Consider the following 15,328-nt stretch of genomic DNA (forward strand, 5'->3'; position numbering starts at 1 on the left):
CAGGGCTGGCAGGAACACCATGTTCTCCCTTCACGTCACCCCCGGCTCTGGGTTAGTTGCTCCAGCCCCTCCCCTCATGTAAAACCCAGCAGGACCCAAGACCATCCCCTGGTGTCATCCTCAATCACACGCTCCTGTCGGCTACAAACTATATTTAAATTAAGAAATGAGCTGTACACTCTGGCCCAGCCCCACTCCCCCTGGCCACACCCTGCTTTCCCTTGGCCCCTCCCCTTGCCTGGCTGCCCTCCTCCTATCTTGCTGTCCCAGGTCCAGCACCCAAACTGGTGCTTTGCTGCTGTTCCATAGTTGAAGGTGCTTTGTGCAGGGCACGCAGTTTGCCAGCTGGGGAGACTGCAGTGCATGCCAACCAATGGGACCCACTCAATTCTCCCTCCACGTTTCCCTGTACACTGGGCCCCAGGCAACTAGCTGGCAGAGCCATGCCTGGGACAGGAACCCGGACAGTGGAGCACTCAGGGATTTCCTCCTCTGCAGCGTGCCCAGCTCCCTGCCTGGCTGATCCCCCAGAGCTCCCCCTGCCCCGGGAAATGAATCCTGCCCGTCTCCCTGCCGTAATCCAAACCCCACTGTGCCTGGGGCAGTCCCTGGTCTCTGAGTGATCCTGGAATGGGGTCACTCTGTACAGATCACATCCTGCCATTCCATTCAGCCTCCCACACTCGCGCGGTGTCTCTGAAACGTTGCCTCCCTGCTGTGCCCAGGGTGTGATCCTGGCTTGCTGTTATTTGCACCTGAGATTCTGCTGATGAAATGCCTGTGCTTATTTCCCTCTTTGTCGTATTTTGCTCTTTTGTTTCCTTGTGCAATAAACCCTCTGATTGTCCTTCGTTTCTTCATACATGGTCAGGGGACAGTGTATTTTTGGACCTACATTTGGGACAGTAGCGTCTTTCAACACCCCATGTGTCCAAAGATGGCAGAGGTTCTGCTAGGTCATCTCCCTCTGGTGGGTAAAGCAGTGTCTGGCCCTGGGGCATTACATCCAAATTCTTCCCATTGGTAGGGCGGATCTAAGTGCAACTCTTAGGCCTCAGTGTTGGCAGCAAAAGGGATGGGTTCATTTGTTCTCGGGGTTCCTTCCTTAGCTGACACTGACTTGATCCCCTCCCCAGAAACCAATGAAACTCTGTACCCGTCCCTGAGCACCCTTGGTGGGCAATTCTTCCCCATGCACCAGGACCAAGTCCAGGGGTTAAAACAAAGAGCACTTTATTAGGGGAGGCAGCCAACAGAATGAAAATGGGGAACTCAGGAATGAACAAATTCTAAGGAGGTAAGACTCCCCCAGTCCCACCCTCAGTCCTGGAATGGCAGACGATATGCTGGCCCTGGCTGGGCCATTGGCAGGGGGGACCGAACCTGGTACCACTAGACCTTAAAGCATAAGCCGGGACCGCCTCAGCTGACAGACCCAGCCAGCTCTGTTAGCCACAGCTGTGGCAGGTACATCAGGCTCTGTCTGAAGCCCAGCCACCGCCAGAGGGACACGGAGCACTGCCCTGAGGGGTGTGGGTTACACGGGCCCCAGGCTCAGGGCTGGCACCGGGCATTTGGAGAAGCCTGGCGGATGGAGGGGGGAATGAGCCGCGCTGTCTAGTTGGCAGGCACAGTGCCCCATCCCTCAAATGCCAAGGAAGGGCACTGGAGCCTTCCCCACTGGCAAACTGCCCACCCTGTTCAGAGGCCTGCCTGGAGAGAGGGCCCTAGGGTGACCAGATGTCTCGATTTTACAGGGACAGTCCCGATTTTGGGGTCTTTTTCTTATATAAGCTCCTATTACCCCCCACACTCTGTCCCGACTTTTCACACTTGCTGTCTGGTCACCCTAGAGGGTCCCTTAATGCTCTCAGGGGGGCATGGGCTCTGAACAACAGCTGAGGGGGTCACCTTAACCCACGGCACCAAAGCAAATCCAAGATCCAAGGGAGTCATAGTGCTGGGCCTGGGCCAGCAAGACACGGGGGAGGAGGGACAGGCAGGAGACGGGTCAAAGGGGAGGGGGCCATGGGAGTGGGGGGGTCAGAGGACAGGAGACAGCAGGCACGGGCCACAGCAGGTCTTGGATTCAGATGGGTTTTTAATCAGACTGGGGAAGCCAGGAAAGAAACCAGGAGAGAAGAACGTGGATGTCTTCCACAAGTGCAGCTGCCCCCCAAGTGAGTGGGAAGTGAGGTGGTGTCCATGGCCCCTAGGCGTTGCAGAAGTCTTCAGTGCAGCAGTGGAAGACGTGATGGATGAATGTGCCTCCGACTTGGTCCTGGCAATCTCTGAAGCAGCCCTGCTGTGAATAGAGGGGGAAGTTCCCTGGAAAAAGAGAGAGAGCCATGAGTCCTCAGGGCTGGGTGAGAGAGACAGACGCCTCCTCCCTGGGACTGTGCCAGAGGAATCCAGTGTCTGGTCCGGCCCCCCAGCCAGAGCATCACCAGCTGAGCTCCCGTCCCCTCTGTCGATAGCCAGGAACCATGTCTCCTCTGTCACCCACTGCCATTCCCTTCCCACTGCTCCAGGGAAAGACACCTGCTGGTCCCATTCTCTGTCCTCGAGGACTCCCCTCGCCTGCCCTTCCCTACGGCCCCATTTCACAGCCACCGTTCTGGACTAAGGGATGAATGTGGCTCCCTTTGGAGCTCCCCAGTGTCCTCCCAGCTTGGCAGCCATGGGTCACTCAAGACCCAGTAGAGACACTCCTAGTCCCCACCCTCCCAGCGGCTGAGCTTGCTGCCCTCCAAAACCCTGAGCCCCAGAGGGGCATCTGTGTTCACTGAAAACACTAGCCAGGGGAGTAGGGGTCTGCCTGCCACCCGTACCTACCGAGGACGAGTGTCTGGAGGTAGCAGGATTCCCCCGGACCTGCCTTGCACATGCTTTTCCCTGCAAGACACGTCTTGTTCGGCTGCCGTCTGACACACACATGGCACAGGAGGGCGCCCGCTGAGTGACGGGAGAGAGAAGAGAATGACACAACTCACCAGGCGCAGAAGGCCACTGGAGGTGGGCAGGGAAATACAGTCACCCGTCTGATCAGGGGCATGGTGACAGGGAGCTCTCATGTCCCTGTGTTACAGAAAGGCTGATTGTGAATTGGCCTGGGGAGCTGACCCAGCCAAGCCCATGAAATAGAAACTTGTCAGGATACACGCTAGCTCTGCCTCTGTAATAACTCTATAAATAACTGACTTATGAATTCACCACAATTGTTCTAGTGGCTTTTCAGATTTTTAAAGGTACATCACTGTGTTTGTAAAGCTTTTTCCTTCCTCTTTTGCTGTCCCAGGACCCAAAGAAACAGGTGTGGAAACTGACTAATTGACAATACCCAGGAAATACTGAAACTTTCTTAACAGAGGGCTTAGAAACACAAAGTAAATTGGGAGGAAATAGGAAAAAATAGCTTTCTCTCTGATTCTTTCAGTTACAATGAACTTTTCTTCTATTAGTTAACAATATTTCAGACAGTGTGATTTCTATGTGAAGGGTGAATCATATCAATCTGAAGACCCATTCCAGTTTTTCTGTGTTGCTTATTAAAGAGTCAGTGAATATTTTAAAGTGCGTGGGGGAAAAAAAAACCATTCAGCATGAATCTGAAGGAGATCAGCAGCCAGTCAGATCCTTGTGGCAGCATATAATTTTTCCTACCCCTATAATTTTATTAAAAATTTAAAATAATGTGAAAATCACAAAGTGACACGTGTAAGTGATTGGCACTGGCTGCCGCTCACCATTTTGCAATACACATCGCACAGTTCTTTGTCCTGGAGAAAAGTACTGGCAATATTCACTGCACAGATCAGCTCAAAATCCTCCTCACTCGTTACACAAAGGGGCTCGGTCTCTCTATGCCAACTGCCTGGATTCAGCAAGGGTGGACTTCGCGACTGCCAGAGGTGCTTCTAACAAGCTCATGGCCATGCTGTATTTGGCCATATTTGGGAAGCATGTCGCTGGTTTACAAAACTCAACAACTCTGTCTCAGTCTTGCAAACCCATCCACTTACCTGTATTGGCTTCAGAACACTGCTGATGTTATCTGTCCCTATGCAGGTCCCTCCCTAGGCCAGCCTGGCTTTGCCAAGGCATCTGTCACTAATGCAGAGCACAGGCTGCTCTTACATTACAGTGTGTGAATCCCCCTCCCTAACCAACAAAAGCCAGCTCCTCTGCTGCTGTACATCATCCTAGCTAGTTTCACTGATGTCGATGGGCCAGCTCCCTGATGGAGCTGAGGGGATGAATTGGTCAGTTTCATTTGGGAACTTACCCATTGCGAAGTACAGCAGGGTTGTGAAAACAGGAATCAGCATCTTGTTCATCCTTCGTTTTCTCTCCTTCAAGCAGAGGCGGAAGCAGCACGGTGTGCTGGGCGAGTGAGAGCCCAGGCAGGGGTGCAGGGCAGTGTGCGGAGTACGGCACACCTCAAAACACCAGTCGGAGTTATATTACCACTGGTGGAGGCCGGGCAGCAGCCAATCAGGGTCCATCCTGCAGGAAACACCCAGGTTTTTCTGATTAATAGTCATATCCCAAGATTGGATTGAATGGTGAGTCCAGGGGCAGAGCGATTCCTGCTCAGGTGACAAGCTCTGGGCAGGCAGCTTCCCACCCTCCCCAAAGGCTGGGGATGGACTGGGCTGGTGCCAGTCACCCAGGGCTCCCAAACGGTACCTACCAACGTTCACAGAACATAAATGGTCTATTTTAAGAATTAAACTTCTTGCCCAATTACTGTGAATAAAACCTTCCAACCAGGCCCGATGCACAGCTGGCCGCTGATTCTGCGCGGCCGAGACACACCCCACCACCCCCAGGAAAAGGGGAGCCGGCTGCAATAGGGGAGGCAACAGCGGACTGGCAGCCCCTTGAAAATCCCGCTGCTGGGATGTGGAGGGCAGCAGAGCTAGTGGCTCCAGCAACAGAGAACACCCTGGCCGCAGGCAGAGTTCCACCAGCTGTTAGAAAGAGGCAGTGTGTGTCCCAGTTACCAGTAGGGCAGTTGGGGGCTGGGATGGGGGATCAGGACTATGGTGGGACAATGGGCATTGGCAGACAGGACGAGACACTCACAAACAAACCTGCAGAACTCACTGCCAGCGCCTGGGTTCATGTCTTTACTCTGCCCCGAATGGCTGTGAGAATGGAGAGCAGCAGCATCCCCCTCAGCTCATGCACTGGGAAAGGTGCAAACTCCTCCAACCACATTGCCTGTGCCCCCTCATCCCCAGCGAACAGAACTCTATGGCCAGGGATCCGCTCACCTGAGCCTGACCACTGTAAACGACACCGAGGGAACATGCTGGGAACGTAGGCGGCAGATTTCCATCAGTGTTTTTAGCCCAGCAGCAGGAGCAGCACAGGATCAGATGGATCCAATTCATTTAGGGACAGAGTCTGTGGCTCAGCCCATCCCAGGTTCACTCTAAGCCCAGCACAGCAGGATGCCCCTTTATGGGGTACTTTGGACTGTCTCAGACACATGGTATTTAGTCTTGTCACACTGGCTGCTGGAGGCCAATGACCGGGCCCCAGAGGGACCTCACTGGTGTTAGCCAAGGCATCCAACTCAAGCAATGACATTCCATCACCTCCTGAAACACCCCCTTCCTGGTAGTTTCAACTGGACAGGGGAAGACATCATCAAGTCCTGTCCTAAACCTGGGCTGTGTTGCTGTGTTCAATTAAAGAGCTGCACCGTTCTGCCCCAGCGGTGGCTGCATATTCCAGCCTTAGGTGAAGGGGCTGGTAGCACCACCTATTATTACGGTTGCCCAAGACATCCCATTATAGGGCCCCATTTTCAGTTGCTGATACCTTTGCCAAACTTTAGCTAGTTAGACTGACATTTTCCATGACGGGTGTCTGCCTCTGGCTGAACTTTCTTGGAAAGTTTCAGCCAAAATGGTCCAGCTGTTTCTGAGAACAAGGCTAGGGGAAGTTAGACATAAAGGTAGCTCTGCAACAGGCTTTCCAGGGAGGCTGTGGAATCCCCATCAGTGAAAATTTTTTAAAAACAGGCTGGACAAACACCTGTCATGGATGGTGTAGGCTGTCTTGGTCCTGCTTCAGTGCCAGAGGTGGACTTGGTGACCTGTGAAGGTTCCTCCCAGCCCTACACTTCTGTGATTCTATGTGGGGCTATGAGGTTTCCCTGAGACTGACTTTAAAACATAGGGGCTATGTGTGCCAGTACCAGAAGGCAAGACAAGCAGGAGCGAACATGTCCCTGACAGGAAGTTGAGTGACAGGGCTTCTGTTTGGGCACAGTGCAGGCTAGAAATGCAGACTTGGGCTTTCGTGCAATGAAACTACCTGCTGTTTGATTCTGCTTTGTTTAGGGAAATAGGATTTTGTGGCCAGTCTTTTTACTAAACAGAATTGCACCAAAGAAATACCTGACTCTAGCATCAGTCTCTCCTCCTAATGGAAATGACACACAAACTCTCAAATACCAGCTAACCACTTGGACCAAAATGGGTAACAGGTTTGCATTCACATGGGTTTGTAGCGGGAGGCACGTCCCTTTCTGTGCTGGCAGGGGGAGGGATGCTGCCAGAGATGCTTCCAGATGTTGTGCACGTGGAGGTGGAGGGAAGGGGGGGTGTTGTACCTCTTCACTCTGTATGAGGAGGGCTTTGTCTCATTTGCACATTTCAGGGTTCATAGTACTTAAACCATCACATCTCATTAGAGAGTCGTCAGGAACTAGTCAATGCCTCCTCCAGAGACACACAGCTACCAAACCCTTTAAAAAATGCAAGAGCTTGCCCAGTCCTCACCACGCCAGCCCCATCCCAGTAGATCTCTCCAACGGCTGCCCCGTGTCCAGCCTCCTATAATAATTGAGAAGGTCGTAACCACGCTGGTCCAACAACATGTAGCTGCCTACAAGCAGGGTTCAGACCAGGGCACAGCAGAGACAGCCCCTATGGCACTGAAAGCTGACACCCTTGTGACTGGGGACGCAGGTCAGCTCTCCTCTATGCCCATGTTGCTGGCACAGTGCACCATAAGGGGCTGCAACCCACCAACACGGTACCACAGGAATAGCTGAGCCAGCGCTGCATTGGCTCCAATCAGCTTTCTGCAGCAGAACTCAGAACGGTGGTGGGGAATGGCACCTCTCCAAAGGCACCGCTGTGGGTCCCACAGGGATCCCTCCCATCCCTGCTCTTCTTCAATGACTGGGAGAAAGCGTGAGATGCCAGTAGGGTGCCCCCTGACACTCAACCCTGTCTCTCCCTCTCAGCTCATGCACCCACAGCTACTGCTAACCTATCAGGATGCCTACAGGAAAACAGCTCCTGGTGAACCCCATTTCATCCCCTCTCCTGCCCTTTTCACTCTGAATGGTCCTGGCCCTACAAACCTCTGCAGGGGTGCGGGCCCACGTATCCTTGAGGTGTCCTACCGAAGTCAGGGAGGAAAAGGGCCACATGAGCAGTTCCCACAGAGTCCAGTCCTTCCAGATGCTCCAGGCACTACTAGTAGCACACCCCAACTAGGCTGGCACTGAACGTCTCGTTCTTTTCCATAACACTCCTCCCCCTCCCGAGGGGCCTCCGCAAAGGGACGCCGGGTGTCCCTGTCGCACACAGATGTGGCCGATAATGGGAACTTGCTGTACACACACTGCTCTGATGCATGTAATGAACAGCCTTAAAATAAACTTCAGCTCATTGGGCCAGATGCTGAGCCCTGGGCCACCGGGGTCAATGGGGAGGGACTCTGGGCTCACACTTGTGTACCAAGCTCAGGCTCTGGCCCACAAAGTAACTCGGAATCGGATCCCATAGACTCATAGACTCTAGGACTGGAAGGGACCTCGAGAGGTCATTGAGTCCAGTCCCCTGGCCTCATGGCAGGACCAAATACTGTCTAGACCATCCCTAATAGACATTTATCTAACCTACTCTTAAATATCTCCAGAGATGGAGATTCCACAACTTCCCTAGGCAATCTATTCCAGTGTTTAACTACCCTGACAGTTAGGAACTTTTTCCTAATGTCCAACCTAAATCTCCCTTGCTGCAGTTTAAGCCCATTGCTTCTTGTTCTATCATTGGAGGCTAAGGTGAACAAGTTTTCTCCCTCCTCCTGATGACACCCTTTTAGATACCTGAAAACTGCTATCATGTCCCCTCTCAGTCTTCTCTTTTCCAGACTAAACAAACCCAATTCCTTCAGCCTTCCTTCATAGGTCATGTTCTCAAGACCTTTAATCATTCTCGTTGCTCTTCTCTGGACCCTCTCCAATTTCTCCACATCTTTCTTGAAATGCAGTGCCCAGAACTGGACATAATACTCCAGTTGAGGCCTGACCAGCACAGAGTAAAGCAGAAGAATGACTTCTCGTGTCTTGTTTACAACACACCTGTTAATGCATCCCAGAATCACATTTGCTTTTTTTGCAACAGTATCACACTGTTGACTCATATTAAGCTTGTGGTCCACTATGACCCCTAGATCTCTTTCTGCCATACTCCTTCCTAAACAGTCTCTTCCCATTCTGTATGTGTGAAACTGATTGTTCCTTCCTAAGTGGAGCACTTTGCATTTATCTTTATTGAACTTCATCCTGTTTACCTCAGACCATTTCTCCAATTTGTCCAGATCATTTTGAATTTTGACCCTGTCCTCCAAAGCAGTTGCAATCCCTCCCAGTTTGGTATCGTCCGCAAACTTAATAAGCGTACTTTCTATGCCAACATCTAAATCGTTGATGAAGATATTGAACAGAGCCGGTCCCAAAACAGACCCCTGCGGAACCCCACTTATTATATCTTTCCAGCAGGATTGGGAGCCATTAATAACTACTCTCTGAATACGATTATCCAGCCATTTATGCACGCACCTTATAGTAGCCCCATCTAAATTGTACTTTCCTAGTTTATCTATAAGAATATCATGCGAGACCGTATCAAATGCCTTAATAAAGTCTAGGTATATCACATCCACTACTTCTCCCTTATCCACTAGGCTCGTTATCCTATCAAAGAACACTATCAGATTAGTTTGACACGATTTGTTCTTTACAAATCCATGCTGGCTATTCCCTATCACCTTACCACCTTCCAAGTGTTTGCAGATGATTTCTTTAATTACTTGCTCCATTATCTTCCCTGGCACAGAAGTTAAACTAACTGGTCTGTAGTTTCCTGGGTTGTTTTTATTTCCCTTTTTATAGATGGGCACTATATTTGCCCTTTTCCAGTCTTCTGAATCTCCCCCGTTTCCCATGATTTCCCAAAGATAATAGCTAGAGGCTCAGATACCTCCTCTATTAACTCCTTGAGTATTCTAGGATGCATTTCATCAGGCCCTGGTGACTTGCAGGCATCTAACTTTTCTAAGTGATTTTTTTACTTGCTCTTTTTTTATTTTATCTTCTAAACCTACCCTCTTCCCTAAGCATTCACTATACTAGACATTCCTTCAGACTTCTCAGTGAAGACCGAAACAAAGAAGTTATTAAGCATCTCTGCCATTTCCAAGTCTCCTGTTACTGTTTCTCCCTCCTCACTGAGCAGTGGGCCTACCCTGTCCTTGGTCTTCCTCTTGCTTCTAATGTACTGATAAAAAGTCTTCTTGTTTCCCTTTATTCCCATAGCTAGTTTGAGCTCATTTTGTGCCTTTGCCTTTCTAATCTTGCCTCTGCATTCCTGTGTTATTTGCCTATATTCGTCCTTTGTAATCTGACCTAGATTCCATTTTTTATATGACGCCTTTTTATTTTGTAGGTCACGCAAGATCTCATGGTTAAGCCAAGGTGGTCTTTTGCCACATTTTCTATCTTTCCTAACCATCAGAATAGCTTGCTTTTGGGCCCTTAATAGCGTCCCTTTGAAAAACTGCCAACTCTCCTCAGTTGTTTTTCCCCTCAGTCTTGATTCCCATGGGACCTTACCTATCAGCTCTCTGAGCTTACCAAAATCCGCCTTCCTGAAATCCATTGTCTCTATTTTGCTGTACACCCTTCTACCCTTCCTTAGAATTGTAAACTCTATGATTTCATGATCACTTTCACCCAAGCGTCCTTCTACTTTCAAATTCTCAACGAGTTCCTCCCTATTTGTTAAAATCAAGTCTAGAACAGCTTCCCCCCTAGTAGCTTTTTCAACTTTCTGAAACAAAAAGATGTCTGCAATGCAGTCCAGGAACTTATTGGATAGTCTGTGCCCCGCGGTGTTATTTTCCCAACATATATCTGGATAGTTGAAGTCCCCCATCACCACCAAATCTTGGGCTTTGGATGATTTTGTTAGTTGTTTGAAAAAAGCCTCATCCACCTCTTCCACCTGATTAGGTGGCCTGTAGTAGATTCCCAGCACGACATCACCTGTGCTATCTCCTCTCCCCCAGTTATACCAGCCGGTCCTGACACACGTCAGTGCCCTCCCATAGTACCATTCCCTCGGCCAGCAGGACTGCAGGGCCCTTCAGACAGTTTGTCTCCACCATCCCTCTGCCCTTCAGCCGAATTTAGTCTCTGATTAGCACATCTATGGAGGGGGGGCCACTCATCTGGGCAGGGAGTGTCTAGCCTCCTATCTGTGATATGACAAGAGTCCAACAAGTAAGTTCCCAGGAGTACATCTTGGTTCCTCCCAGGACTGGCCCTTGCCCTGGGGGTATAAATCCAGCTCTGCCCTGCCCAGCAGCCACTGAGCAAGGTTTGCAGTCCCAGGTTCCCCACTCACCCCACACGACTGCAGCTTTACTGCGACGAAGCTAAAGATGAACAAGCTCTTGGCTCTGGGCTTCTCTGCCCTGCTCTGCTGTGTCCCAGGTGAGTCTCTGAAACAAAACGGGATGGGCTGGGGAGATAACTGGCAACTGGTGGGAGGTTGATCATGCTGTGCCATTTTGCCCTCTCCAGCTGTGCCCATAACATCCCTGCCAGTGGGATTGGCCCTTTACACTTTCCAAGGCCGTTCTGCTGCGCTGGGGCATAAAATCTCCCTGTTTCGCGGTTTACTCCACACTACTTGCAAATTAACACAGGAAACAGAGGCTCAAAATTTCCCCAGCACCTCCGGGAGGGACTGTCCAGCCCATTCCTTAACAGCAGCAAGTGCCTGCGCTGCAGCGGCAGGATTCCTGGCAGGCCCAGGGAATAGGGGTAACTGGGTGGAATTATCTGTCCTGTGCTATACAGGAGGTCAGACTAGATGATCTGTGTTCCCTTCTGGTTTTAAAATCTAGTCTCTATGAACCGGATCTTTCCAAGGTCTGCAAGCAGCAGATTGCAACCCCCCCTCCCCACCACATGCACATTGTGCTAGATCATTCCATGCCCTATCCAAGCTGCCTGTCGAGGGCATGGGGGTGCCTCTGGAGACATGGAACACAGTTAACAGAGCGGTCCAGCAGTTACTGTCCCTGTGTTGGATGCACAGAGCATTGCACAAAATGCTCCTGCAATTCACTGCTGGATGGCGACTAACAGTGTTTGTCTCCCGTGTAACCAAACCCCTGCCAGAAGCTGGCAACTGGCTTCCTGTGGGCTCTGGAGACACTGCTTAGAGGTCGTGGGGAGAGCCACTGGTTGCCAGAGACCCTCTCTACACCACAGCCCCCACTCGTCTGTGTTACATGTCTCCGTCCTTAGGGATTGGAAACCAACTATTGCCCAGCCTTACCTCCTGTGTAACACGCTTGCTTCCCCCTAGTGGAGGGACATTGGCATGGGCTACTGCCAGCCCAGGGAAGGATTTAACCACGAGCTGACTCTTTTGCCTGTCTTGCTTCTCCACAGGCCTCTTCTTTCGGTCCATCTGCATCCAACACACTCTTTGTGGGGCTGTCTTTGTTGTCACAGGGCACTCTCTCCATGGTAAGTACATGGGGAATTCTGTGGCCTTGACCCCTAACTGATCCCTGTCTGGCTCTGTGTGGGTTTTTCCTTTTTCCTGCAGCTGAAGCCCTTCGATGTACCATTTGCCAAAAGAAGATACCTGTCTTTGGCTGCATCAAAGGATTGGGCATCTGCCACTCTGCGCCAGGGCTACCCTGCAAATACATCAGAGTCTTTACCGGTATGTATGTCCCGAAACAGGCACTTACCAGGGGGTGGCTTATATCAACTCACTCTGCCTCTCGCTGTTGGGCCCCAAGTGAAATATCCCTTAGTGCCCCCCTTGTGGCCAAGGAATGAGACGATTCTCGTCTTCTGGCTGGGTGTCCAGGCAAGGGCGCTCGGAGCAACCTACGCAGCATTCTATTTAACCCCTGCTTGCAGAGCTGTAGGGTGAGGAGCTTGGAGTGACAGTAATGGGCTGTGAAGAGCTACTTCCCTCTTGCCAAGGAGGGTCCATCCTAGGGCCAAGACGGGAAGAGGGCTGGCTTTGGAAAGGTGGCTTAACTGCATGCACATCAAGCCAACAGGACCCATGAGGATCAATGAAGACATCGAACCCATGGCCAAAGGGGGCCTTATTCACGAGTCCCAACCGAGCTACAGACCATGCAGTGCCATAATGGGTGCACTGCACTAGCAAACAAGGGGGGCTGCCCGGGCAGAGGACACAGACTGGGCACTTCCTTAGAGCCTCCCCCATCCCAAGAATCTCAAACAATGAAATGAACGAATGGAAGCCACACGCTGCCTGTGAGGTAGGTGAGAAGACTATATAGGGAATAACACTCAGTTCTGAAAGGCAGTCACCTTGGGGAACATGGCAGCTGTTTAACCAGGGACAGCACTTTAGGGCAGGAAATGAAGAATGTGGTAGCCCAGTGAAATGACATTAGGAACAGTCCACTCAAAGGCTGCATGTGGCTGGGACACCAGCGTTTACTCCCCTCTTCATATCAGAGGGAACATGGGAGCTTCAGCGCACATCTGGGAGCACTTCAGACCTAATTCCTGACTTGGACTAGTAGGGGGGCAGGGGTGTTCAGCACAGATCCCAGCACTAAGTAATTGGCTTAGCTTTTTGTCCCCATCTCCAGTGGGTACCCAAACAGTGAGCTCAGAGAGTAGGACTGAAGAATGTTGGTTGGTTGCCATACTATTGTTGGGAGTGGTCCTTTGGAGAAGACTTTAAACCAAGCTCTAGTCTGCTCCAGCAGAATTTGGCCATTTTCCTCAGCAGTTATATGGATAACCCCATGGGGCCTGATCTTTAATGATCCATATGTGTTCACACATTAGAGTGAGGCAACAAGAGCAGTTCTTTAATTCCATGTTTTTTTTGCGGGTCAGCACTCTGTCATTTCTTTCTTGGCCCAGTCTTGGTAGCCTAAATGTTAGCTCTAAACCTAAGAGCAGAGTGAGAGGAAATGAGTGCATAAACTAATTCTGGTTAGACACTCCACCTTTGCCACTGAGCTGGACTCAGCAGGCACTTGTTAGACTCTTGGAAGGTGTCCTCATTCCTGGGTGCATTGTCCTGATGTGTTTTCCCTCTCTACACAGCAGGCATCCAGTTTTCTTCACAGACAGACTGTGCTATGCAAGGTGACAGATGCAACATCATGGAGCCGACGAAGTCTGGCCACCGTCTAATTTCCTGTTGCAACACTGACTTCTGCAACAATTAGAACTTCCAACAGCACCAATGTGGATCTCCACCTCATGGAATTGCAGGGCCTGTGTCCTACATGCTATAGGGGTCCCAAGCCCTTCTCTCATCTCAGGCTTCAAGATGCCTCCACAATCCAAAACCAACACGTAGAACCTCGCTGCCTTTATGGTGCTAATTTGACACATCCAAAATTATCCTAAGTCTGAAAATTCTTGCCATACATGGCACTAACAGGATCTCTACCAGACTGACTCAGCCACAATATAGGCCCTCACAGCTGGGAGCTCATATACCTCTGCCTTACTAAGCAGAGATCTCATTTACCTGCATTTACACCCATGTCCCCGCCTTGCTAATTATCCTATTTCACCATTCCCTCAGGCAACAGATAGTAATTTGGGCTAGTGGTGAGAGCACAAGCTAGGAACTCTGGAGTTCCAGCTCTACTAGCTGTATCCTAGGGCAGGTCCTCTTACCTTTGAATGTCTTACACCTTGTTTATGCTAGGAGATTTGCACTAGTTTGCCCAAATCAATCTATTTAAAACTAATGCAACCTTTAACATCAGTACATTTAAACCAGTGAAACTCATTTAAATCACTTAGGTTTGCATCAGTAATTACTGAGATAAGCTAAAAAGATGCAAGTTAAACTGATTTAAGTGCATCTACATTAGGGGCTTGCACCAGCTTACCTACACCAATTCAGGTCTTGAATCGATTTAGCTGATAAGGAATTAACTTCAGTTTGGTTGGTAAAAGCACTCAAACTGAAATAAAGGTGCCTATGCAAGGGAGACTGACATTCAAGCAATCTCCATGTATCCAGAGCCAGCAGTTGGTGTAACACTTCAGCAGTCTCTGAAATATTGTTGGTGCACTGAACGTGTATCCGTTCACCTATAATATTGTGCTGCTGAACTGTAAACTTTGCTTCGTTTGGATTTCTCTACTTTGTTTCCTGGTCTATAAACCCCATTATTGCTAAATTGAAATCTCAGCTGTCTGATTTGTATCAGGGGTCCCCCTTGCATATGCCAGGCAGCCTTCTGATGTCTCCTAAGCATTCTCATGCCAAAAAACCCTACAACACTCTTGGCCAGATATAGTCTATTCATTTAAACCAGAGGCCTCATTTGACCTCTGTTTTGGGAGGCTACATAAGATGGCCCGGGAGCCTGTACCAGGAATATGTAAACCTTTTCTTTCAAGTTTATGGCTAAAGCTAGGAATGAAGCAGTCACAAAACAAAACGTGTTCCTAAACCACTGCTTGAAAACTGGCAGTGTCATACCTGACTTCGGTCATTACGGGAGTGAGCTTTGGCCTGCTGGAGAAGCAAGCCTGATTGATTAAAGAAATGACTCAGAGGCATAGCAGGAAGCTGAATGCTGAGCCAAAACTGGAACCCCCTCCCCGCCCCAATTTGGAAGCCATGAAAAGACTCCCTACCTTCTTACTGAAATAGAACCAGAAAGGGGGCACTCCTCGATGCTGGGAGGGAGAGCAGCTGTAAGGTGTGTGGGAATGAGACACTGGCTTCATCTGGATTCTTTACTTTGTTAATAAGGTGGGATCCCTAGAGGGGGCAAACTCTTCCGAAATAGAATTCTGTCCGCAACACCCCAGGGCAGCCATTTGCTTTCTTTCAAATTGAGATTATACTTTATTTTGTAAAAATTTACAAAAGTTTATACAGATCGCGTTTATCTTCACATCATTGTACATTTGATTGTAATTGGTCAGAAGCAAATGGTCCTTGTTAATACAAATAAACTATGT

The 15,328-nt window shown here is 49.9% G+C and overlaps 2 protein-coding genes across 2 annotated transcripts; one reads left to right on the top strand and one right to left on the bottom strand.

The window, feature by feature from the left end:
* Positions 1-1,847: 1,847 nt before the first annotated feature.
* LOC115637346 (uncharacterized protein C9orf57-like) lies at positions 1,848-11,741 on the bottom strand. The gene is made up of 5 exons (XM_030538541.1): positions 11,661-11,741; positions 10,719-10,815; positions 4,286-4,506; positions 2,836-2,955; positions 1,848-2,328 (listed from the first exon to the last, which is right to left on the bottom strand). Exons 3-5 carry the CDS (start codon positions 4,335-4,337, stop codon positions 2,213-2,215), a joined length of 288 nt encoding a protein of 95 aa, XP_030394401.1. The 5' UTR covers positions 4,338-4,506; positions 10,719-10,815; positions 11,661-11,741; the 3' UTR covers positions 1,848-2,212.
* LOC115637347 (uncharacterized protein C9orf57-like) lies at positions 10,756-13,563 on the top strand. Its single transcript, XM_030538542.1, has 3 exons — positions 10,756-10,807; positions 11,937-12,056; positions 13,439-13,563. The coding sequence occupies exons 1-3, from the start codon at positions 10,756-10,758 to the stop codon at positions 13,561-13,563; spliced, it is 297 nt and encodes a 98-aa protein (XP_030394402.1).
* Positions 13,564-15,328: the final 1,765 nt, after the last annotated feature.

This window comes from Gopherus evgoodei, chromosome 19 (assembly GCF_007399415.2).
Source record: "Gopherus evgoodei ecotype Sinaloan lineage chromosome 19, rGopEvg1_v1.p, whole genome shotgun sequence".
In the NCBI taxonomy this organism is placed as follows: Eukaryota; Metazoa; Chordata; order Testudines; family Testudinidae; genus Gopherus; species Gopherus evgoodei.